This window comes from Leptidea sinapis, chromosome 1 (genome assembly GCF_905404315.1).
Source record: "Leptidea sinapis chromosome 1, ilLepSina1.1, whole genome shotgun sequence".
NCBI lineage: Eukaryota > Metazoa > Arthropoda > Insecta > Lepidoptera > Pieridae > Leptidea > Leptidea sinapis.
In genome coordinates this window covers 20,039,650-20,064,565 of record NC_066265.1, presented here as the reverse complement: position 1 = coordinate 20,064,565, position 24,916 = coordinate 20,039,650, and the positions used below count along the sequence as shown (strand labels likewise).

At 36.3% G+C, this 24,916-nt stretch overlaps 1 protein-coding gene across 2 annotated transcripts in view; it reads left to right on the top strand.

Moving 5' to 3' along the window:
* LOC126967667 (cyclin-G-associated kinase) overlaps positions 1-24,916 on the top strand; it is a 48,495-nt gene that overhangs the window by 15,196 nt on the left and 8,383 nt on the right. The window contains exons 6-16 of one of the 2 annotated variants that reach the window (XM_050812254.1): positions 2,421-2,640; positions 3,457-3,574; positions 4,555-4,773; positions 7,388-7,551; positions 8,227-8,310; positions 8,874-8,979; positions 10,184-10,341; positions 11,096-11,304; positions 13,272-13,310; positions 15,019-15,287; positions 24,743-24,905. In XM_050812254.1, coding sequence (XP_050668211.1) covers positions 2,421-2,640; positions 3,457-3,574; positions 4,555-4,773; positions 7,388-7,551; positions 8,227-8,310; positions 8,874-8,979; positions 10,184-10,341; positions 11,096-11,304; positions 13,272-13,310; positions 15,019-15,287; positions 24,743-24,905 — 1,749 coding nt within the window. The remainder of the gene's footprint in view (positions 1-2,420; positions 2,641-3,456; positions 3,575-4,554; positions 4,774-7,387; positions 7,552-8,226; positions 8,311-8,873; positions 8,980-10,183; positions 10,342-11,095; positions 11,305-13,271; positions 13,311-15,018; positions 15,288-24,742; positions 24,906-24,916) is intronic. The other variant, XM_050812263.1, reaches the window with a different exon arrangement.

The window sequence follows — 24,916 nt, the reverse complement described above, 5'->3', positions numbered from 1 at the left end:
TAATACCTGTTACCTATTTATTTTGTTTTGTCACTAAATTACAATTAGTGTTCCAAATAATTTTCTCGTTTAAATATTCTTCTATCTTATAATACGCATTTTGTGAGATTATGCGCTTAATAACAAACTTAAACTTATTTTCACTAAGACTGACCTGAAAATATTATAATTTTCAGAATATATTATAATTTCAAAAGAATCATTAACTTTAGCTAATCTGTACTTTGGACATACTAGTTTATATTTGTTTCTCGTATTAAAATAATGTTTATCACAATTTCTATCAAATTTTTTAATATTTCTTAGAGCATACATCATATTTTCATATATATATTGTCATTTTTCTGAAGTTCTCTCAATGTATTACGTCTACGTAGATTATAAATACTTCTAATTGCCCTTTTTTGCAGTATAAATATAGACTGTATATCAGCTGCTCGACCCCACAGCAGTATGCCACATGACATAATGCTGTGGAAGTAACTAAAATAAACAATACGAGCTGTAGTTACATCAGCAAGCTGTCTTACTTTTCTTACAGCGTAAGCAGCTTTATTCTATCTTGTTCTTACATTTCATACATTTGTTATGTGTCACTCGCGCAACAGTATGGCAGTGGAAGCAGCTTAAATTGTTGTTTTGATGACCTCTGTAATGTGTAGGTGTTCTGCAAGGATCACTTTTGGGCCCCGTTTTCTTTATTGCTTACAAAAATAAATGGTCAAGAAAATCAAGAATTTTATTTCTAATAAGGTATAGGTTCAAGATGGGTTTTCAGTTACCTGGCCTGCTGTATGTATCTTTAGATTTTTATATAGTATATTTTTTTATGTGATTGTAATAAGCGTATTTTAAATGAATATTTGCCCAAATACTTAATTTTAATATAATGTTACTACATAAACTTGTCTAATTTATAGGTTCTATATTAAGTTGTTATAAATTAAATTAATGTGATATTTTATTTAAATCAAGGCAAGATATTTACTATCTATGTTGAATTGTTTATAACTTTAATTGTTGATTTTACATTGTGATTTTAGCATTCGCTATTGTTTTGTATTTTGTTAATTTAATTATTAAATGTATTTAACTATTGCAATTATTATATTGCAATACTTATGTCGCCTATCGATTTCATATTTCTTCCATCTTTTTTACCATTTATTTCACATTACTAAGTTGATTAGCCTAATCTATACTCTATCTATTACCCCGAGGAGTAAAAAGTTGAAATCTAGCACCGTCATGGCATATAAGGCATTTATTTTCTCAAAATTCCTTTAAAATTCTTTTTGATGTCACTTCTAACATACTAGATACCACTACCGCATCGGAAACAAATGGCGCTCTGAGAGAGAAGAAGCTACGCAAGAAACTCTCCCATCATTCTTTTTTTGCGCTCAATATAAGATCTAACCTCAGTGGCTTTTTACTTATCTTTAATCTAAACTAAGGAACTTAGGACTTATTCTAATTTTTACCCTCTAAAGTTTGAACCGTTTACCACAAGGTCCAAAGTCCCAAGTCAATATTATCACAAGCATCGTTTGTCTCTCATATAATGACAATATTAATTCTAGAATACAAGAATTATCTTCAAGAATACAACATTTCAGTATGTTGTTATTGTTACCATTTTATTGTGATTAATAACTAATTTTGCTATTTTCAACATTTATTGTTGTTTTTTTTTTAATTTATTTATTAACTGCACTTATATAGTAAGGAAATCTTCTTTTAGATAGGTGCTTTTGATATCTTATTTAAGCATATTACTGAACTATTGAACCTTTGAACTTTTTAATTTTTTTATTATTTGCATCCAAGATGTCATATTTTTGGAATTTTATCATTAAGTTTCTATCATTCCATTAAAAATAAGTTAAATTTTTTAATTAATTTTATGCTTCGAGGCTACAAAAAATATCATAAGAATGTCATACTTATTGCATTAACATCCATTCCAATAATTAAGTTACAATATAATTATAAAGTTAGGAAATTCCATAAAAGTATTATTTCCGAAATAAATATTGTAAAGTTTATATTTAAAAGCAATATTTTGTTACTCTTAGTACTCAATGTGTATTTTTAAATATTTTATGATAATAAATAATTTAATTGTATGTGTGGTTTTATTTTTTCTAATATATTTAGGATTTTATGTACCTACTTGATATTAAAATATCTATGATTGGTTAGAACCATTGATGTTAATGTATCTGCTTAGAGTTTAAACAATTAAAATATTTAAATATAACTTCAATTAAACAATATTAATATTACAAAATTTCACCTTTGATAAAATATATATTTTATTAAATAAAATTTCAATTTTTAATTTAATAATTTTCCAGCCTTTAAAATTTTTAATAGTTAAATTTATACGACTATAAAAAAGTTTATCAAAATTTCAGCTGTAAAGGACAGCGGTCCAATCATTCAAGACGTATCGAGTCCTCGGCCTCCGGAGCCCAGTCGGCCCCCTCCCCCCGCGCGGCCACCCGCTGCGCCACATTACGCCACGCATGCCCCGCCCACTACTGGCGGCTTATTCTCATCAATCAAAGATGGCGCTGGAAGCTTCTTGAAGAATCTGAAGGATACTTCGTCGAAAGTTATGCAAACAGTGCAACAGTAAGTGGATTCCATTTCTTTTTTCAGCCGTCAAATAATGGCGTAGAGAGTAGGTTAGGACAAAGACCACAAGCAGAGTACATCCTACGTAAACGCCCTGTAGTATCTAACCTAGTTAAGGGGAAACGGATCACCTCAGAATTATCAATTTAAAATAAAAATAAATAAATCACAATATGGAACATATTTAAGACACAGAAACCCACCCCGCAATTAACTAGTAGGAACCTGATAATAATATAAATAGTCACCTTTGAAATACTTTTTCTTACAAACAGCAGTATTATCAAATTCTTTCCATTCGTAGTATAACACTAATTGCATTAATTTGTCACCTTTGAAATACTTTTTCTTACAAACAGCAGTATTATCAAATTCTTTCCATTCGTAGTATAACACTAATTGCATTAATTTGTTATGATTTACCTCTCCTATCGTCTCCCCCTGCAAATTTCTACAAGATATCAATTATAAATTAATTTATTATTAATATGATTTGATATTTTTCTTCCGCCGTGATTGGGTAGGTACTAATATATCTGAAGGAGGAGAGTTAAAAATCAGTGTTTCAGAAAATGTAAATAAGAACAAATATTAAAATAAAATTAGAGCTACTTTATTAAACCAAAATGATATTTTTAAATGAGTTTTTTTGGATAATTGAAACGGTATTTAGAATACTTTTAAAATGGTATTCGTAAGTCTTTCCAAATTTACAATGAAAATCTTAAGACTTATTCTTATTTAAGAATTAATTAATCAATGCTGCATAGTGAAATAAAGTCTATGTATATCGGATAACAATATTATTTACAGATCAATAGCCCGAGCGGATCTAGACATCAGCTACATTACAAGCCGTGTCATTGTGATGTCGTATCCGTCCGATCTGCTTGAGAGCGCTTACAAGACTAATCACATCGACGACGTCCGGGTATGTGTAATACGGGAATTGAACATTGTCACAATAACGTTAGCGTGACGTCAGCAGGTGTCATCAGAATGCACAATTTTGATTGGTGATTTTATAGTGTTGCATACACTATAAAAACTACTGAATTTGATGTCGTAAAGATGGTGGCCTGTCCCTTTTTATCATACGGGAATTAATTATTTATACTACTAGGGCTCACTGAGCATAATTTTTTTATGACAATAAGGGACGCGACGAGCAGGACGTTGAGCTGATGGTAATTAATACGTCCTGCCTATTACAATGGAGCTCAAGATGATTGAAAACACAAAAATTCAGAGCGGCTCTGTAATTGCACTCGTCACCTTGGGACATAAGATGTTAAGTCTCATTTGCCCAGTATTTTCACTAGCTACGGCGCCCGTCAAACCGAACAATAATGCTTACACATTACTGCTTCACGGCAGAAAAAAGCTCTGACGTGGTATACGAATCCTTTTTTAAACAATTGATTTATCTGTCTGGATCATCAACCCATAAGCAGATTGATTAATTGATAAGGGCATCACTTCTCCTCAATGGTACGTAATAGGGGGCATTACCTACGTTTCCCTTTTACCCCCTCGTACTCGTCCTGTTACGTCAGTACGGTTTGCAGTATCATCACCTTTAGGTACATGTCGTTATATTTTCGTGCTTGCTCTATTTTTGAAGTTTTGATTGTGTTGTAGTTGTCTGTGTCGCTATAATAGTTATGTGAAAAATCAATACTCTTTGTATTTAACCTAGATGCATTCATTAATTTTTATACATTATAAGAATAATATTCAGAATTTACATCAATCAATACTGAAACATTAAGTCGTTGTTTATTTATTAATCATAATATCCTAATGATGCTTGTTTTGCACACAGTACCAAAGGGATGATGTGACGTCAGGCTCTGGACCTCACCCATAATGTAACAGGGTAGCAGGCCCCTAATTAAATTTCCTTGGTAGTTGTACCTAGAGAGCCACATACCCGGCGGCAAGTACTGCGTGTACACGGCGCACGAGGCCAAGGCGCGGTTCCCGCGGCGGCAGCTTGTCACCGACACGTCGCTGTGGCCCTCGGACGATCACCGCGCGCCGCTGCTGCCGCCCTACTACTCGCTGCTGCAGCACATGTACCAGTACCTGTGCGGGGACGACAAGAGCGTGCTCGTCATTGCCTGCCCGGTAACTACCCGACCAGTCCTGCATGTTGTATAAGCGCGGGAGCTACTGTGGATGTGATTTCCAACGAAAATATACCTATAATGTATACTGACGAACTCATTAACAATTTGTTATGTTTTTAAAGTTATAACCCTCACTTCTAGGATTAATACACAAATAAAATTTGAAAACAAAATTTTATGAACGATTCCTCTCGCGTATCGTGCGAGTGCTCTTCCAAATGAACCAACCGTTCGAGCCCCATATCGTTAATAAAGTCTTGTATGCTTTGTTCAACTCTCAGGTTTGACTGACAGACTTGTAAATCAAAATCGGTTACAGTAACAATAGATTCGCTAACCTTTTCTATCTTTCTGTATCTCCGTTAAAGTTGTTCTTCTCTCTCCTATGAGGTATCAGCGACAAACACGTCAGATCGTACCAACAAGATGTCTACAAAAACAGTTGACCGTTAAAACGTTAAAGTTGACGTTTTCGCCTCCGGTGTCTAATCTTGAAAGACATAAAAATTTTTCCAGTTGATCTCACAATTTCCCAAAAAAGCTGCTATCAAACTCTCTGGAAATGAGTCCCAATTATGATTTTTTCAATCAGTTGTGTTTCGACCGCGCTTTGAACACAACGCCACGCAATGAGACAGAGTTCATTAAAAAACTCTCCAAATATCTGGATATCCAAACTTAAAAAGGATGGAGTGTTTTATTTCAGGTAAATATTAAAAATTAACAAAATTGTGTAACTAACTTGACGTTTTTATTCATTTTGCTAAATAATTACATTTCAATTGCTAAAACAAAATGTTCTTTCTTCGTGTTCACGTTACTACTTCTAATGAGTGTATACCTAGGTAACACTGAAAATGTTTAGAAAATGAAAAACGGCTTAATGTATGAAATTGCCAATACTTTTATTGTTCGTTCCTCACTACACATCGACGCATTCGATGGAACCACTGAGAAAAGCAGTGGGCCCATTTTCCTTGGGGGTCTCTTCTATGGCATTTTCATACGCTTTCACCGCATCTTCAGGGCTCGTAAAGCAAATACCTCGAATTTTATCTTTAGTTCTTGGGAATAAATAGAAGTCGCAGGGCGCCTCATTATCTCCGACACCTGCCATAGTCAAATATTCAACAGTCCGTTTAGCGGTGTGCGCTGGAGCATTGTCGTGGTGAAGGAGGATCCTGAGCCGAGGGCGCTGCTATCGAATTTTTTCCAAGACAACAGGCAAATAGCGATTGACATACCATTCTGTAGTAACTGTCCTTCCATCTTCTAGCACAACTGTCGCGAAATGACTTTTTCCACCAAAGAATGAGGCAATCATCATTGTTCCTTGACTTCTCCCTTTCTTAACCTTAGTTGGCGGGTCCTCGAAAGGAAGCACCCACGGAGCTGATTGTCTTTTGGTTTCGGGTTCGTAGCAATATATCCAGCTTTCATCACCTATGACGATGTCAAATACAGTATCAGACCCAGTATCGGAATACTGGGTCTCGAAATCTCGAGCGATTGCCAATTCCGTGGCCATCTGGAGGGCAAAGCCAAATTGGCTTCGAAGAAGCTGGACGTCATCAATAGAGCACGGCAATACTTCAAGCCGCACATTCTAGCGCTCTACAAAGCGCAGGTCCGGCCACACATGGAGTATTGCTGTCATCTCTGGTCTGGCGCACGCCAGTATCAGCTCGATCCATTTGACCGCGTGCAACGCAGAGCAGCTCGAATTATCGGGGACCCAGTGCTCTGTGAACGGCTGGATCACTTGGCGTTGCGTAGAGACGTCGCTTCATTGTGTGTCTTCTACCGAATTTATCACGGGGAGTGTTCCGAAGAGCTGTTTAACCTGATTCCTGCCGCCGAATTCCACCTTCGCACGACACGCCACAAGTTAGGATATCATCCCCACCATCTGGATGTGTGGCAGTCCTCCACAGTGCGGTTTTCAAGGAGCTTTCTTCCACGTACTACAAAGCTGTGGAATGAGCTTCCTTGTGCGGTGTTTTCGGGACGATACGACATGGGTACCTTAAAAAAAGCGCGTACACCTTCCTTAAAGGCCGGCAACGCTCTTGTGATTACTCTGGTGTTGCAAGAGAATGTAACACCAGGTGACCCATATGTTCGTTTGTCCTCCTATTCCATAAAAAAAATCATAGCTTTGGTGTAAGCCCGCAACGAAAGTCATAATAAATCATTGACCGAAATTTTTTTCGCGTTAGGTTCATTTCCACGTGTTTTAGATTTGCCGCCAATTCACAAAAACAAATTACAAATGAATACAAAATACTACATTAGGTTACCAAAGAGTTCTAAAAAAGAAATCCAAAAAAAGTTTTCATTAGCAATGTTTCTAACTGGCCAGTTCTAAACACTTTCAGTCTAAAAGTCTATTGTACGTGGGTACGTGTTACGTACCCACATACAATAGACTTTTAACATTACTGCCACGAAATAAGGTGTAAATTTGAATGAACGTTTTAATGTCATCTGTATAAGTCAATGTACACGTATATACAACGCCGCTCGGACTTTTTTTATGAACCTTTAATAGGCGATTGGAAATCATCATCAGAAAGTATCAATTAAAATCAATAAAACAATTTGCCCTACAGGATGGTAAGTCCCGGTCAGCGATGCTCCTGTGCGGACTGCTTCTTTACGCGAAACTGGTGACGGTTCCCGAAGACGCTCTACAAATATTCGCCGTGAAACGCATGCCCATCAACATGTCGCCCAGCCAACTCAGATATCTGTATTATCTGCACAATATTGTCAGGTCAGTTACTCGTTACAATTACTAAACAGTATTCTGACCACACACTTAGAATATGCTAGCGTCGGTATAGTATATACCTAAAATAATTTATACGTCTAGATTAATCTTGCTGTTAGACAACCGATGAAAGCAGGCCAGGAATAGTAGTTAAGTGTGCGTGAGAAGCTACGTCTTATACTAGCGATTTGTATGACACTTTGTGTAAGTGTGCGTATGCGCTTGCACAGGATGTCGTCTAGATTTTGGGTACCACAACGGCTCCTATTTCTGCCGTGAAGCAGTAATTTGGATATTGTAGATAACGGAGATATTACAGCATATCTCCGTTAGAGATGTTTTTCTCACTTGCAAGCTTCGTTTCTCCACATTGCGATTTTAACTGTTCATGAAAATTTTGATTTGTCATCGTGTCGAAACAAAGAATATATACAATGTTGTCGCTAAACGATCAACAAGGAAAAATGACCATATATTATGACTTTTTCTAGGGCGATTCGACGGGCGTGAAGCACAATCAAAGATTATCTAATAGCACAAGTACGATTTACTACTACTGCTTCGATACCTACACGGGGAGTGAGATAGGCCTGGCCTAATGTGACACCTATACCGTGTATTCTGGCTCTAGCTTGTAATATACCATTTGCATATATTTATATATTTCAAACGTTTCAGACCAGATCCCATTCTGCCACACTTCAGGCCGGTTTCACTGGTGTCAATCACTATACAACCCGTACCATTATTTACTAAAGCGAGGTAAGACATAATGTTATTAATTAAATTATTTTATAGCATTTAATGAATTCTGTTTTATCTGTATACATTATAATTAATAATGTGTATATTTAAGTAATAAACTCCTAATTATTTTTATTGCTTTGAAAGTTGAGGATAATGAGTAGAAAATAAAATATATTCACGTAAATAAAATAATAAGCATTTTTGTGTTTTGGTCTGAAGGGCGCCGTAGCTAGTGAAATTACTGAGCAAATGAGACTTAACATTTTATGTCACAAGGTGAAGAGCGCAATTGTAGTGCCGCTCAGACTTTATTGGGGTTTTTCAAGACTCCTGAACGGCAACACAATGTAATGGGCAGGGCGTGTTAATTACCATCAGCTGAGCGTCCTGTTCGTCTCGTCTCTTAATGTCATAAACAAATGTAAATGCATGCAATCTAAGTAAATAATTTAATGTGAATCGAGTTCATTTCCAGCTGCTAAAACTTTTATGTACTTACTGATCTTTTTTATTAGAATAAGTACTTTTTGTGAAACAATTAAATTATAATCTGTGAAACAAATCATCAAATATTTCAGGGATGGATGTAGGCCATACCTCGAGGTGTACAACGAAGACAGGCTCATATCGCCGCCATTACGTAGCTACGAGAGCTTACATCTGTACAACATGGCCGAAGGCAAGGTAATCAAATCACCTTTATTTCTAATAATATTTTTAAAACATTTTTCTTAAAACATGTTTTTTTATTGGAATACGAAGACCAGTCACCAGAGATGTGTTACTAAATTATCTTATTAGTTGAACCGTTAATCTAAATTAAGAATTGAAATGGAGGAAGAGAGGTGTCTTAGAATACAGGCATTAATTGCTTACAGGAGGACACTAGCGCAAATTATGTTCATGTTTGTTTTAAATAACGTTAATTTTTATTTTTTTTTTGATTTGATCAGTAGTAACAAATGTAACTATATTTCTATCAAAAAAACACCGCTGAGTTTCTTGCGTTTCTTCTGTTTGTCTTCTCTCTGCCTGTTTCTTCTCAGGTCATTTTAAATTATTTTGTATGAGTGGTAGTTATAGACGTTCAATAATTTCTTTTAAATCCTATTTTGAATAGAAATATTTGATTTTGATCTCCACCATCCTCTTGCAATAACAGACGATTCACAAAAGTTTTATTTGACTTGCAAGTATTTTAAGGCATAAAGAAGTTGGAGCCAGAAAAGTTTGGTTATACCGACGTTGGAAATAGTTGATTAAGAAACGAAGTGTAATTGAACGCCATATATATCTTCATGATCAGACTGATATTTGAGTTTGTAGTTAGTAGTAGTTCTTAGCAGGAATCAGGTCAAATAGTTCTTTAGAATATTTCTCATGATAAATGCCAATAAAAGATATAATTAAACGAAATATAGGCAACGCGAAACTATATATGTCATTATATGAAAATTTGCAAATCCCAAAGTACTGTGTGTAAAAACTTATAGATTGATCTGTATTTTTATTTGGATGTGTTGAGCTTGACCAAAGGCCATTATAAATTTTTACATTTGTTTTTTTTTTATGTTTCACGTTATTGCGGGGGTTAAATATGCAATTTTTTTGTTATTTGTAAAACTGTAAAAACAAAATTATCAAAACTTTCGTGAGTCTCATTTCGTATTATTAAATTATTTATTAATGCGGCTTTACTCACGTTTGATCGGTGTCGGTACCGACTAGTTTCGGACCATTCGGAGATCCTTCATCAGGGTGAGTGTGGTGGGTTCGCGATAACGTCCCACCTCTTACTGTAAAAAAATACTTTTAATGAGTGCAGTGAGTGTGTAATTGTGAAGAAAACTGTCCGAAATAAAAACATTTTTATTAACTTTTTTTTAAGGTGACGTTACCACTGGACTGCACAGTGACTGGAGACGTCGTAGTGTGCGTGCACCACGCTCGCCAGCAGCTAGGCCGGCTGCAGCGGGTGCCCATGCTCTCCGTCTCCTTCCACTGCGGCTTCCTCAGCTACGACCAGCACGCCATCAAGTTCACCAGGCGAGTGTGATCACACGTGCTTGCAGGTCAAACAAACACGCACGCTCGCACATTCTGTTATGTATAAGCATTTATCCCTACTCCTTTCATAAAACATACTTGCCTACGTGTCACCTGATGTTAAGTGATCACCGCTGCCCGCATTCTCCTCGATCAATCTACGAAGTTTGAACGAAATCTGGCCGTTCAAAGTGGCTCAAAATAGCGCCCAAATGAGTTGGTTACAAACAAACATACATACATGAAAGCTAATACACGACACTAAAATACAATAGTAAAAACTATAAGCTACTGAATTAAATATCCTATTGTTACGAATTCAATGATGAGTATGGTTGTATGTTAATTTCACACTTTAACTACTTTATCCACCATTAGATTTTTCATGAAAATTTCAAGAGGAAATGCGGTAGAGCCGAATAGAAGCTATAAGTAGTCATCATTTTAGCCTGAAGACGTCCACTGATGGACAAAGTCTTCCCCCAAAGATTGACATAATGATCGGTCCTGCGCTGCCCTCATCCAACCTATTCCGGCGATCTTGACCGTGGATAGATCGTGGGTCCATTTTATGCCTACCAACACTACATCTTTCGGTACGTGGTCGCTATTCGAGGACTTTACTGCCCCAACGCCCATCTGTCCATCGAGCTATGTGCTCTGCCCACTGCCACTTCAGTTCGCAACAATTTGTGCTATGTCGGTGACTTTGGTTCGGAACGAAGCTAGTTCTAATAATAGATATTTCCACCAGGTCAGAAATAGACGGTATCGACGAGATATCACCAGTGAACGACCACTTCTCGTCCAACGTGTCGGTAATCATCAGCCTGGTGGTGCAAAACGGGGAGCGGCGCAAGCCTCGCTCCGACATCTGGGAGGAGGATCACTCGTTCCCGGTGCGGTCACCTGACCTGCTCTTCTCTAGCACTCTAGAGCGAGACGAGACCATCGATAATTTCGGTGAGTTTGTGCCCTCATGTTTTCTTATTCACTTCCAGGTCGATAGGCAATAATACAGGCAAAGATAAAAATAAATTGATTCGTCCCTTTCAGTCTAGTCCAAGTGATTGACAGAATAGGATAATACTGTTTGATATCTAAAAGAGGTTTAATTTTATAATAATTAAGACGGTATAGTTATAATGGAATTAAAACTCATTTATGCACTCTTGGCAGTAAGCTGGTTAATGCGTCGCGAGTGAGTTACGAAAAGTGTTGTCGGGCGAGGCGAACGGAAGTTGAGAGGGAGATGTAAGTTAATGAAGATAGAAAGAGAACGTTTCGAATAATATCTTTATGACATTATTTACATATTTATTTGCAAAATATATAAATAATAATAAATATAATAAAACTATGATTTGATATTTATATAGTTAAAATATAACGTTATGTGTCGTTAACGTCGAAGAAGTTTTACTTCAATCGCGCGTAACATTACACGCACACACTTTTAAAACATATTTATTGCATTAGCGAAATTTTAGGAATGATTGGGACGCTTTTTCGGTTTCGATTCTCTCACTTTTCTTCGTTTCCGTTCAAATTGCCGTATCTAGTGTGAGGATTGGTCTTCTTAACATCTTATGTCTCGGGTGACGAGCATAATTATTGCCGCTCATAATTTTACGTAATTCAAGAATCTTGAGCGGCACTGCATTGTAATGGGCAGGGTGTATCACGTGAACGTCCTGCACGTCTTGTCACTTGTTACGTCAATGGCTCCATAAAAAAGGCAAAATAGGCTTGATCACACATTACGCCTTCTGAAATACGGATACTGGATAGGTAACTGAAGAAAATTGAGCCTCCCAATATCAAAACCTAACCGTGCCCAGTTGATACGTAGATAGGCTTAATATGTTACATGTAAATAATGCTATTTCCGCCATCCGAGCTCTGCAGACGCTCAAAATCCGTATCAAAATGCAGTCTTCTAGACCTACCTCACGATCCCAATGCTAAACTATATTCTATTCCGCTATTCGTTATTAAGTCTCACAGTCGCAAATGTAGTGCAGTATGATCGGAGACGTATTGTGGTACGCTACGTCCTAGATTGTTTTGTGAAGTTGTTAGTTAATATCGCTAAACATTAGGTAACCCATCTGGTCTCCGTGATTTCTATAAAAAATAAAAATGAATAAAAGGCATTTTTTCTCAAATTAATTCCTTTAGAATTCTTTTTGATGTCATTTCTAATATACTAGATACTACTACCGCGTCGGAAACAAATAAACAAATGGCGCTCTGAGAGAGAAGAAGCGGCGCAAGAAACTCTCCCAGCATTTTTGTTTGCGCTCTTTTCAATAAGAATATACAATATAGTACAGTAATTTCTATCGCTATAAAATAATTATAATCTGGTCAGGCTATCCGATCACTTAGATTTTTAGCTGTGGAGTAATAGGATCTCTTTTTTTTGATAAAACATTTAAATTTATTTATAGATAATGCCTGAACAGTGGCTGGGAATTTATTATAAAAGTGTATACATTTGCCCTTAAAGCTATTATGTATCTTATCAAGCCTACTAGAATTAGTTACAAGCAATCCTTTTATTTCTAGTGTTATTATAATGAAAATCACTATTAAGAGCAAAAACTGGCGATTCTAGTGAACGATATTAAATTTTCATTAATGTACTGAAAATGAACAGTCATAATATTTATTTCTTTAAATTTTTCTTTGAGAAACTGTCTATAACCAAGCTGATATATAGCACGAACAGCTCTCTTTTCCAGAGCAAACACTATATCAATGTCAGCAGCATGACCCCACAGTAAAATACCGTACGTCATGATGGTGTGGAAATAACTGAAGTACACTAATAATGTAGCGGTCGCAACATTCGTGAACTCTCTAATAACTAAGGGCATATGTTTAAAAATTAATAAACATTAATAAAGAATGCTTTTACCCTGCAGCCAATCTTCGAAGGAATCCAACTTTGGCCCCACCAACACGTATGTCGTGCATGAGTAGTGTTGCATGTGATTAGTTTGTATCCAAACATTGATGGAACGCATAGTTCTGTGACGTCATGATTCTAGTCGTTAATAACTGGTATACAATGCCCTGTCTTATTGGGAAATATCACTTACTACCGTTCCCAATACTCAGTCTATCTCTAACTTGAGATAAAAATCGTAATTATCGTTGACTTTTCTGTCCCAATAAACATATCGACGCTAACTTATCCGTACACGCTGTCTGTCAATGGGACGACGTATAGCTTACCAGCGATAGAAGTTTGTATGGAAATTGCAATTCACGCGTCCCAATATAAGGCGATAAGAATGACTTATCGGGTATATTGGGATAGCTTCAGATTATTGATATCTAATTACTGACATAGAAGGAAGTAATTTATCTCTATCTGTAGATAGTATATTGGGAACGGCCGTAACTCTGTTAAATCACTTGGAAGTTGGAACTGTACGATTGTACAGCTTATATGCCTTAAGATACACTAGTTTCTGTTCCAATAAAGTCAAGCAAGTAGTTCTGACATTACGGTAATGTTCGTTTCTACATTTTTTTATTTTTTAATCGCTTCCTTTATCCTTTCTAAAATCTGTCTCCTTTGTGGTATATTCAGCAGTATGTTGGTTGATGCTATTGCTGGCCCCATTATTATCTTATCTCTTATATCATTATCCACATTATTTAAATATTTTATTTTACTAAATTACCGCGTGACATAGTAACATCGTGCGCTGTTGAGGTCCCCCGCTCTCATCATAATGAATGAGTGTAGTGTAGTGACCTCACAGCGGCCAGACATCGCTCCGCACTGTCATAACAACCTATTATTTTGGAAGCATAAGGTCATAATTTGATGAAATTGTTCATTGCCTTCGAAGTGATCACAATCGAAAATTATAAAATAATCAATCAATTAAAAAGATTAAGTTTTAAATGATTTTTAATCTTTTTTCCAATCGCTAGCTAACCATCAAGGTGCAAAACAAATAACAAGCTTAAAATGAACAAAATCTGTGTAATTGAAGAGTTTAATGAATAAAATATTTTCTATTTATATCGACTGCTTTCAATTCTAATCATCTTTTTTATCAGTATAAAACGGAAACAACTCAGAAATATTTGAAAAACTGAAAAGCAACAGCTGCATAAACAAAGTTTCCTGCGTTTGAACGATTTTTTTCAAGGTATTTTATCCAGTCTGCCGCAGTCACCTCTTCTATGGCCGTTTCAAAATCCCTTTCAGATGAGAGGTAAAAAAGTAACGCGCGCCAGATCAATAATGTAAGATGGGGTTAGTCTTTACGTCGAAGTAATTATATTAATACTATATACCGTGTCCACGTAAAGAACTATCGATCGAAATTTTTCCTGCAATCTTCTCGGTCGGTTCAGTTTAGGCGTTGGTTTCTTTAGAAACAGCCAAACTGTCGCCTGGCACTCTATTTCTAAATCGAATTAATACTACGCTTATTCGTCACCTGTCAAACCTGTTCAACAATTTTATCTTATTTATTTATCAAAATGATTTAGTTCTCAAAATATAATAAATAATAATAATCGATCTCCTGCATATTTTTTTTTTGCATAACTTTCTGAGTGATCTGGTATGTTATGTGTTCATACATTATAATTCATCTATCGAAAACTTTCATTGCACATCTCAGTCACAGTCATAAATTGTTTCAGTAACGGCAGATTATCCCCGCGAATCACCGAAACGGCCCGACAGACCCTCTCGACCTGCACCGCCTACTCCTCAGAAAGCAGTCCCCAAAGATCCCCAACCCACCGACTCTGCTGACTTACTGAACATCAGCTCTAAGAAGCTCGAGGAACAGGAGTCTAAGAGAGATAAACTGAAGAGCGAGGACTCTTTCGATTTCTTCGGCTTGATGGAGAAGACTGATGATAACTTTGGTGAATTTCTCGTTGGAAAGGTTGAGGATAACGCACAGGTATAAAATAATTTATTTATTTATTCATGTATAGGAAACAAACAGTATTATGATACTTAAATATTAACAAATCTTAAAACTTACACTTTCACCAGTGAAGTTTCCAACAATTTATACGACACTTTTAGTTAAAAGGTAAGCAACGGTAAGATAAAAACCACAAAACAAAAGTAATACAAATTAACAACTAATTACAAGCTATATAAGTTACACAATACTATACACGCCTATTATTTATTTATTTATTTATATATTTAGAAACAAACAGTCACATACATATTCAGGTTTACAAAGAAATGTTAGTACTGAATTAGACCTACAGTTTCCTTAAAATTTATATTTTATGACAATTAAGACTAAAGTACAGCAGAGAAAAATAAGTTATACAAAATAAAAATAAAAAGAGGCACTAGTAAAAAAAATGTAAATAATAAACTAAGATTTACTAAATTACTTACTTACTTATTTACTAAATTATAAAAAAAAAATGTTGTGGTTAAACAGTTATAATCGTTCAAATCTCACTTTTTCTTAGCACAGTTAGTATATTCTTTTTAAAACTGGACAAGGTTTCTTTAAAAATATCTAAGTCAGCAAGTTTTCCATTAAGAAGTCGACAGGTCCGCCTTATATAACTATTTCCAGCATAGCATGTCCTACTTTTTTTAACTACGAACAAGGGTTTACTTCGACAAGTACGTATATTTCTTTTGGGGACTTGAAAACTAAGGGCCTGTAGTAATAAAGGAGCATCAATGTGGTTATTTACGATTTTATAAAGTAGCATTGCATCAAAAGAGTTTCGGCGATCACTTAATTTGACAACATTGTGAATATAACATGATTCAGCGTAGCTGGAGTACCTAGAATTACTATTATAATCGAGTGACTTTACAAATTTTTTTTGGAGTCTTTCGATTCGGTTGGTATGGATAGTATGGAAAGGATTCCAAACACTACAGGCATACTCGACGTGACTCCGAACGAAACTATTATATAAGATTTTATACGTGGAAGGCCTTTTAAATGGCTTTCCAACTCGTAAAATAAAATAAAACTGTTTATATGCTTTGCTTAACATTTTATCTATGTGAGGCAAAAAACTTAGCTTTGAATCCATGATAACTCCTAAATCACGAATTTGAGTAACTCTAGTCAATTTTTTATTACACAATTTGTAATTGAATATAACTGGTAATCGCTTTCTACTAAAAGTGATGACAAAACACTTATCGGAGTTCAAAAAAAGATGGTTGCTATAACAAAAAGATTCAAAGCTACTCAAATCTACTTGAAGAGAATTACAGTCTTCTAAATTTCTGATAACTCTAAAGATTTTTGTGTCGTCAGCATATAAAAGTAAGTTAGAATTTTTTATATAGTCACTAATATCGTTAATATATAATATAAATAGTAATGGTCCCAAATGGGACCCTTGTGGAACTCCAGAAGGAATAGATTTGTAACGCGACGTATAACCACCTAAGACAACAGCTTGATAAAGATTCTCTATGTAGGATTGTATCCAACGAAAAAGATCGCCGTGTATACCAAGTCGATAAAGCTTATGTAATAAGGTCTTATGGCATATTTTGTCAAAAGCTTTAGCAAAATCAGTGTACACAGCGTCTACCTGTGCGTTATCATCCAAAGCATCGAGAATGAGTTCACTAAAACTAATTAAATTTGTGTCAACACTTCGACCTTTATAGAAACCATGTTGATGTGGAGTTATATGACGCCTTACAGCCCATGATAGTTGGTCTGTAACAATTTTTTCTAGTATTTTTCCAAATTGGCATAATTTTGATATAGGCCGATACTTGTCAATAAATTGGCTAATATCTCCTTTTGGTATCGGAGTGACCAGTGCCATTTTCCAAATGGCAGGGACACGGCCTTCCCTAAATGATTTCATAAATAAAATGGTAATTGGTAACGCTAAGTTTGTAGCACAGTTTCTTATCAATACTGGATGAATACCATCCGGGCCAGCACCCTTGGCTACATTTACAGATTTAAGATATTTGTAGACAATTTCTTTGGATATATGAATAGAATTTATATTAAAAATTGTATTGTTAGCCAAAGGAATTTCAGACAAGTTAAATGAATTTATGGTTGAGTTTTCGAAGACCGAATAAAAATGTTCGTTAAAGAAGTCGCATATTTGCTCACCATTTGAACTCGATCTGCCTTTATAGTACATAAGGTGGGGTAAAGCAGTTTTTGATATTGTTGATTTAATATAGGACCAAAAGCACTTAGGTTGTTTGTGAATTTTTATTTCAATATTATTAATGTAAGAATCATAACACTTTTTTTCTAGTTGTATTGCTCTTTTACGCAGTGACTTAAAGCATTCAAAATCTAATGGATTTTTATACGTTTTCCACAGTTTATGATACTTTTGCTTAGTATTTAGCAATCGTCTGAGAGGTTTAGTATACCACGGAGGCTTATGGTGCGATGAACGTAGTGGACGTTGTGGAACAAATTTATTTATTAAATTGTTTAAAATTTTATAAAATTCAAGAATACACTCTTCTAAACTCAGAGGACTAAAAATATTACACCAATCTATAGCACAAAGCTCATTATTTATTTCCTGGTAGTTTGCATTATAAAAACAGTATACCTTACAAGGGGCTGGTTTCAGTGTGTGCATGTATGTCAGCCGTAACTCGAATTGAAGAGCTTTGTGGTGAGGGTCTTCACTTGTTAAGGGAAAATCACTGGATGATACTATGCAACGTTCACTGCACAGGATTAAATCTAGTATACGTTTATTAGCATTAAAAATATTGTTACACTGATACATACCGGAGAAAGACATAAATTCGCGCAATATTTGAACTAAATAGCTGTTGTTAGCATTAGTTGGTAGGAATATATTATGACAGTCAGATACAGGCCACTGCGCTTCTGAAATATTAAAATCTCCAGTAATTAAAAATTTATCATTCGGATTGTTTACAGCTAACTGTCCACAAATATCAAAAAAGTTCGTTAAAGTGTCCTTATGTAAGGGACCATGCGGAATATAAATGCAACATATATTTAAATATTTTTGAATGTTCTCTCTATCTCTTGATAACGGCACAGAAACCCAAACACATTCTGACGAGGCTCGAGAGGAGCAAGGCCAGACTCGCTGCATAGGCAAGTATTTACGGCGCACAGCTACAATAACTCCGCCTCCCCGTTCAAAGCCACTCTCTTCTACCGATCTATCGCAGCGAAAAACAATATAATCATTATTGAAAAATTCACCATCATAGTAACTTGAGGTCAACCAGCTCTCTGATAAACAAATAATGTCATAGTCTGACTGTGATACTTGGGAATGAAAACTATGCGACTTTGTGCGGAGACCGCGTACATTCTGATAATAACAGCTAAATGTTGTGTCCGTCATGACTTATGCATATATACCTACATATACATTTTATAAATTCAAAAGCAACCGGCATGGTTTGGTAAGTTAATTTTAATTCATAAGGTAAGACACATATGGTTGAATGTGCAATAATATATTTGCTAAGATAATAAAAATAGACAAAATTCAATCTTACATGCACATACTTACGAAATTTTATTCGACTTAGCGGTGCATTGCTCGACCTGATTACCTGCCGAGAACAATAGGCGCCCAATAACTCGTTAGTTAATGACTTGTTTTTTCTAAAGGCGAATTCTTTGCAATAAGCTGGAATTTTTTTAGGTATCAATTGATTATTGTCTGTAATGTAGAAAGAAAGTAAGAAACGACTATAGAATATAAAAATACATGCACGTGTTTCTTTGTTACGGTGACATTGAGTTCTTAATATTTTAATATAGTTAATGGATTTATAATTTAGAAATGAGATTTGAAGGATTAGAACATCGATAAAAGTGAATAACTTGATTTTAATTGACAAAATTGAAAAGGGCAATATAAAACATGAAAGTCAATTGATTCTACTAAAGTCGAAATTGTTATTAATAATCATCACTTTAGACGAGTCAGTTTTTCGTGCTAGTATTTTGCAGTCTCGCACCCAGATATGAGCAATCTTTCTGTCGGCCTTGAGTTGTCGTGCCCGCTTCAATAGCAGCTTATTTGCCGGGGTAAGGTGATCGGTCAAGAACAGGTTTAGGGCTGGACCTGTGAGACCTATGTTAGCTGTTGTAAGACCCCTACGCACTCGCACTGCTGATAAGAGTTCATCTTTATATATTCGGCGGGTAAACTTAACTATGATAGCGGGAGGTCGTGGGCTTAAAGTAGCTTCAATGTTTTTATCAATGCCACCGGTGTTCGAGTCGCTTTCAATGTACCGACGTACGCGATGTATGCTGTCTATTATTGTCGGTTCAAAGTTCAAACCCACAGCATTGTGAATATCACAGACGATGTTGGTTAAGTTTTCTCCTTTCTTAAAAGGTATGCCGGATATCTCTAGATTGTTCATTCTGCTGTATTGGTCACTTGCTTCAATTATGTTTTTTAAAGTTGAAATAGAGAGCTTCGCCACCTCGAGGTCAGATTGCACTTTGGTTATTGTCTTTGATTTATTTTCGACTTGAACTAACCTGTCCTCTAAAGCCGAGAACCTCGTTTCTAATTCATCCCAACGGGTATTGAGATTTGAAATACCCGTTGAGCATACTTGTAACTCATTTTTTAAGCTGCTTAGGTCGGATTGCACTGCACCAAAATCGATTCGAAGGGATTTTATTTCTTGTAGCACCTTTGCGATGCCCTGTTGGCTAGTAGTCTCATCGGAAGTAGTTCCGGAGCGTGAGGCATTACGACATCGGGCACACCGCCACACTGCTTTCTTTTCAGTGCCCATGCGCCGATAGGTACCCTCTGTGACTCCAGAGCATCCAAAATGTAGGGAACCATGACAGGCACTACACACAACGGCATCTGTTACCGCCTCATTACACTCGATACATTTCATATTTATAATTTATTTTAAGCTACTGCACACAAAATATGAGCCTTAAGGTCATAAACTTTGGGTTCAATATTCTTCGAAGCACGAGATGTTAACGCGATTAGGTAAATTGAAAAGTACCGACGTACTGTACACTACCGGCCGCGAGGAATACGACAAGCGAACTAATATACAATACTATAATGAATTAGTTACAAATGAGATAAGTATTCAGAAAAAAAATGTAAGAATGGGGTTAAAAAAATAAGTTATTATTTAAATTATCACAAACCAATGATCTGAAAACATTTAACTTTTCATGAAATATGTTAATATGACTGTATGCTCTATTATAACAGCTACATGCCCGAATTATAAACCTGTTCTTTCCATGTACTGTTCTCGCATAGGCAACATCTAATACATCTTTACATCGGGATGTAGGCCTTCTGCAGTGTAATCCGTTTTTACTTAATAGAAATGGAGAATCAGCTATATTATGTAATAATTTATATAAAAATATTATGTCTCTATGGGTTCGACGGTCTTTCAAAGAACTTAAATCGTTGGAGTGAAAATTAAACGTGGTATCTAAATGTTGTCGGAATTCTAAATGCTCAATGAATTTATTTTGAATACGTTCCAAGCAGTTTTTATGAATATTATAGCAGGGGTTCCAAACAACTGACGCATACTCAAGATGTGACCTGACAAAAGCGTTATATAAAATTAAATATGTATGCAATTTTTTAACTCACTTCCCTGCCTTAAAATGAAACCAAGCATTTTATATGATTTATTAATTATACGATCATAGTGGGTTCTAAATGTGAGTTCACTATCCAGGATTACCCCCAAATCTCTAACCTCTTGAACTCTTTTTAATTTTGTGTCATATATCTGATAATTATTCAGTATTGGATTAAATTTTCTTGAAAAACTTATGGCACAACATTTTTCAACATTTATAGTGAGACCATTTTTTACGCAGTAATTACCAAGCTTATTCAAGTCAGTCTGGAGGAGTATGCTATCATCTGAATTCTTAATTTTTCTAAATATTTTACTATCATCAGCGTATAGAAGAGAGCTTGTATTCCGAAATATATTGTCTATATCGTTGATGAAAATATTAAATAATAAAGGGCCAAGATGTGATCCTTGGGGAACGCCAGAAGTAATGTGGACAAAGTTGGAAGTATAGCCTTTAATCGTAACTGCTTGGGTTCTATGTGTAAGGTAACTTTCTAGCCATCTTAGAAGGTTGCCATGGATACCGATGCCAGCTAATTTCTTAATTAATATGAAATGAGATATTTTATCAAAAGCTTTTGAGTAATCAGTATAAATGGCATCAACCTGATGTCCTTCGTCCATAGCCTTTATTACTATATCCACTAATTCACAAAGATTGGTCTCAGTGGATCTTTTGTTAAGAAAACCGTGATGGTTATCATATTAGTTATGTTATATAGAATCGACTGGATTATAACAGTACTCATTACTGCAGCGTTCAGCAAAACAATGAACAACAATAAATTTCCCCGCGTTCATTTTTTCTTCATAAATTATTAATTATTTAATAAACAGCTTTTTATTAGAAAGCCAATTCGAAATTTACATAAAACCATTGGTTAGTTACCTTGTTGGTCCATATTTCGGATTAAAAAATTCGTTCCATTTTTAAATTTAAAAAAATCCACGACATATTATGGATTTTCATACAAATTTTGCCGGCCGCTGCTCACATGAATTTAGCCAGTACAACTATTTCGATTTATGCCGAAGAAGTTTGTCACAATAATGCTCAAATTTCCTAGCATGTTTGAGTAAAAAGTATTTATTATTTCTTGCTTTGTAAACTTTTTATACTGTATGGGCAGGAATAATTATTAGTTGTCAAATAGAGGTCAAACTTTAATATATATTTTTCCTTTGTTATTCATTTTGTTAACCTTAAGTGAGTCGAGACATAACACGTGTGTTAACCACAATAACTTGCAGAGTTTCCTGGTAATTACAGAATCTGTAAAGTGGACTCAGAGTTCTGAAGCGGTTCTATTCATACGAGTTCACTCGGATTGTTAAACAAAATGGCTTCATATGTAAAATAGTGAAATGAGCTATTTTGCAATTTGTCTGTAGCACACATGAGCCTCCGATTTATGAAATTCCAGAACATTCCTTCAGTTTTCTTTCCCTTTTATGATTGGTGTAAATGTTGATTTTAAAAAGTGGCATTGAGTTTCTTGCCACTTTTTCTCATTTTTTGCGAAGTGGTGGTAAATGTAAAGAGAAAATGAAACTTATGTTTAAGTGTCATTTCCTTGACTTACATGAATTAAGTGATTTTTTTTTTGATTTGATCTTGTTCTTCAGCCATTTAACTTGCAGCAAGAAATTAGTTGGTGTTTATGTGTTGGTGTTTGTTTGATTGTGTGAGGCGACAAACGATTTTTGGACGCCGTACTCGGATGTGTCAATAGGAGTACAACTGTACTTCTATTCTTTCTAAAACAATATACTGTCTCTAGCACTCGGCCTGAAGACTTTATTCTAAGTCAAAGTCAAATATACTTTATTCAATTTGGCTTAAACTAAGCGCTTTTGAAACGTCATTAATTTTTTTTTTATGGAATAGGAGGACAAACGACCGTACGGGTCACCTGGTGTTAAGTGGTCACCGCCGCCCACATTCTCTTGCAACACCAGAGGAATCACAAGAGCGTTGCCGGCCTTTAAGGAAGGTGTACGCGCTTTTTTTGAAGGTACCCATGTCGTATTGTCCCGGAAACACCGCACAAGGAAGCTCATTCCATAGCTTTGTAGTACGAGGGAGAAAGCTCCTTGAAAACCGCACTGTAGAGGACCGCCACACATCCAGATGGTGGGGATGAAATCCTAACTTGTGGCGTGTCGTGCGAAGGTGGAGTTCGGCGGCAGGAATCAGGTTAAACAGCTCTTCGGAACACTCCCCGTGATAGATGCGGTAGAAGACACACAATAAAGCGACGTTTCTACGCAACGCCAAGAGATCCAGCCGTTCACAGAGCACTGAGTCCCCGACAATTCGAGCTGCTCTACGTTGCACGCGGTCAAATGGATCGAGCTGATACTGGGGTGCGCCAGACCAGAGATGACAGCAATACTCCATGTGTGGCCGGACCTGCGCTTTGTAGAGCGCTAGAATGTGGGCCGGCTTGAAGTATTGCCGTGATCTATTGATGACGCCCAGCTTCTTCGAAGCCAATTTGGCTTTGCCCTCCAGATGGCCACGGAATTGGCAATCGCTCGAGATTTCGAGACCCAGTAATCCGATACTAGGCGCGGCTTTAAGAGAAGTGTTCTCGAAGAGCGGTGATACGACAAATGGGGTTTTTTTAGTGGTAAACGCGCAAACTTGAGTCTTCTGGGGGTTAAATTGGACAAGGTTCAATTTACCTCATTCCGCGACCTTCTCGAGAGAGGACTCGATAGAAGACACAAGTTTCTCCCGGCACTGGTCGACGATTTCCCGAGAGAGACCTGCATGGCCCGTGTATACGGCATCACCAGTGCTGTCGTCCGCATAGCAATGTATGTTGGAGGTGTCCAACATATCATTGATATGCAGAAGAAACAGCGTAGGAGATAGCACACAGCCTTGGGGCACTCCAGCATTCACGGGCTTCGGGTTCGTCAATAGATCGAGCAATATCCGTCGACATCGACCTGTAGGTCGTTGTCGACGGATATTGCTCGAGCATACATGCTACGCCCAGTGAGGAAGCTGGAGGTCCACTTGCACAAGCTCTCGGGAAGCCCAAATGATGGAAGTTTTGAGAGGAGCGCCTTGTGCCATACACGATCAAAGGCCTTCGCTATATCCAGGCTAACTGCCAGGCCTTCCCCCTTGCTTTCAATATTTAAGTAATTTGAATTACTGAATTAACTATATGTTTGGAAGTAGAGCTCGTGAGAAGAACATACAAGAAACTCAACGGCCACTCTTTTCAATCAAATAGGGTATTTTAAAATGGCTGTTATATACATTAAAAATAGTTTGTAGGTGTTGCATCTAATATATGAATCGTGTTTAAATAATAAATTGTATAAATATAAATTATCGTATATTTGACGCATCAACCTTTAGATCTTGAATTTATTAGTGTACCGATGCTTCGTGAACATTACGGTCGTGATTACTGTCATTATTAGTAATCGCATCCATCAAATAAAAATACAAGATTTTACATGTTGGTACTAGGTGGTATGCCTGCCTGACAAATATCTCAAATACGATAACCACAAACCAGGGCACACGGATTTATTAGTCCTTCGAAAAAAAGTTATATCTAAATCAGTGTTTTATGCGAGAGTTTTCAGGAATGTCGAAATGTGTAATAAATAAATTGTCAAATGTTGGCAATCTGTTGAACACAATTCAAAGATTCTAAAGTTCCGATTGTTTGTTTCGGCTTCAGTTTAAAATATTAGTGGAGCAAAGGCTTATACGCCAGAGAATGATGAGTTTTTATTGTATTTCAGCCGTTCACTGAGAACATATTCAGCGAGTTACCAGCGCCACCGACCAACATATCTCAGTCGAACGTGAACTCAAGTGATCCCCTTAATTTCGACCCGTTCGGACTCAACGAGCCACTGCCCAAACAGGAGCCTTTGCTAGCTCCGCACCCTGTTAAAGATGAAGGTAAGATTGAC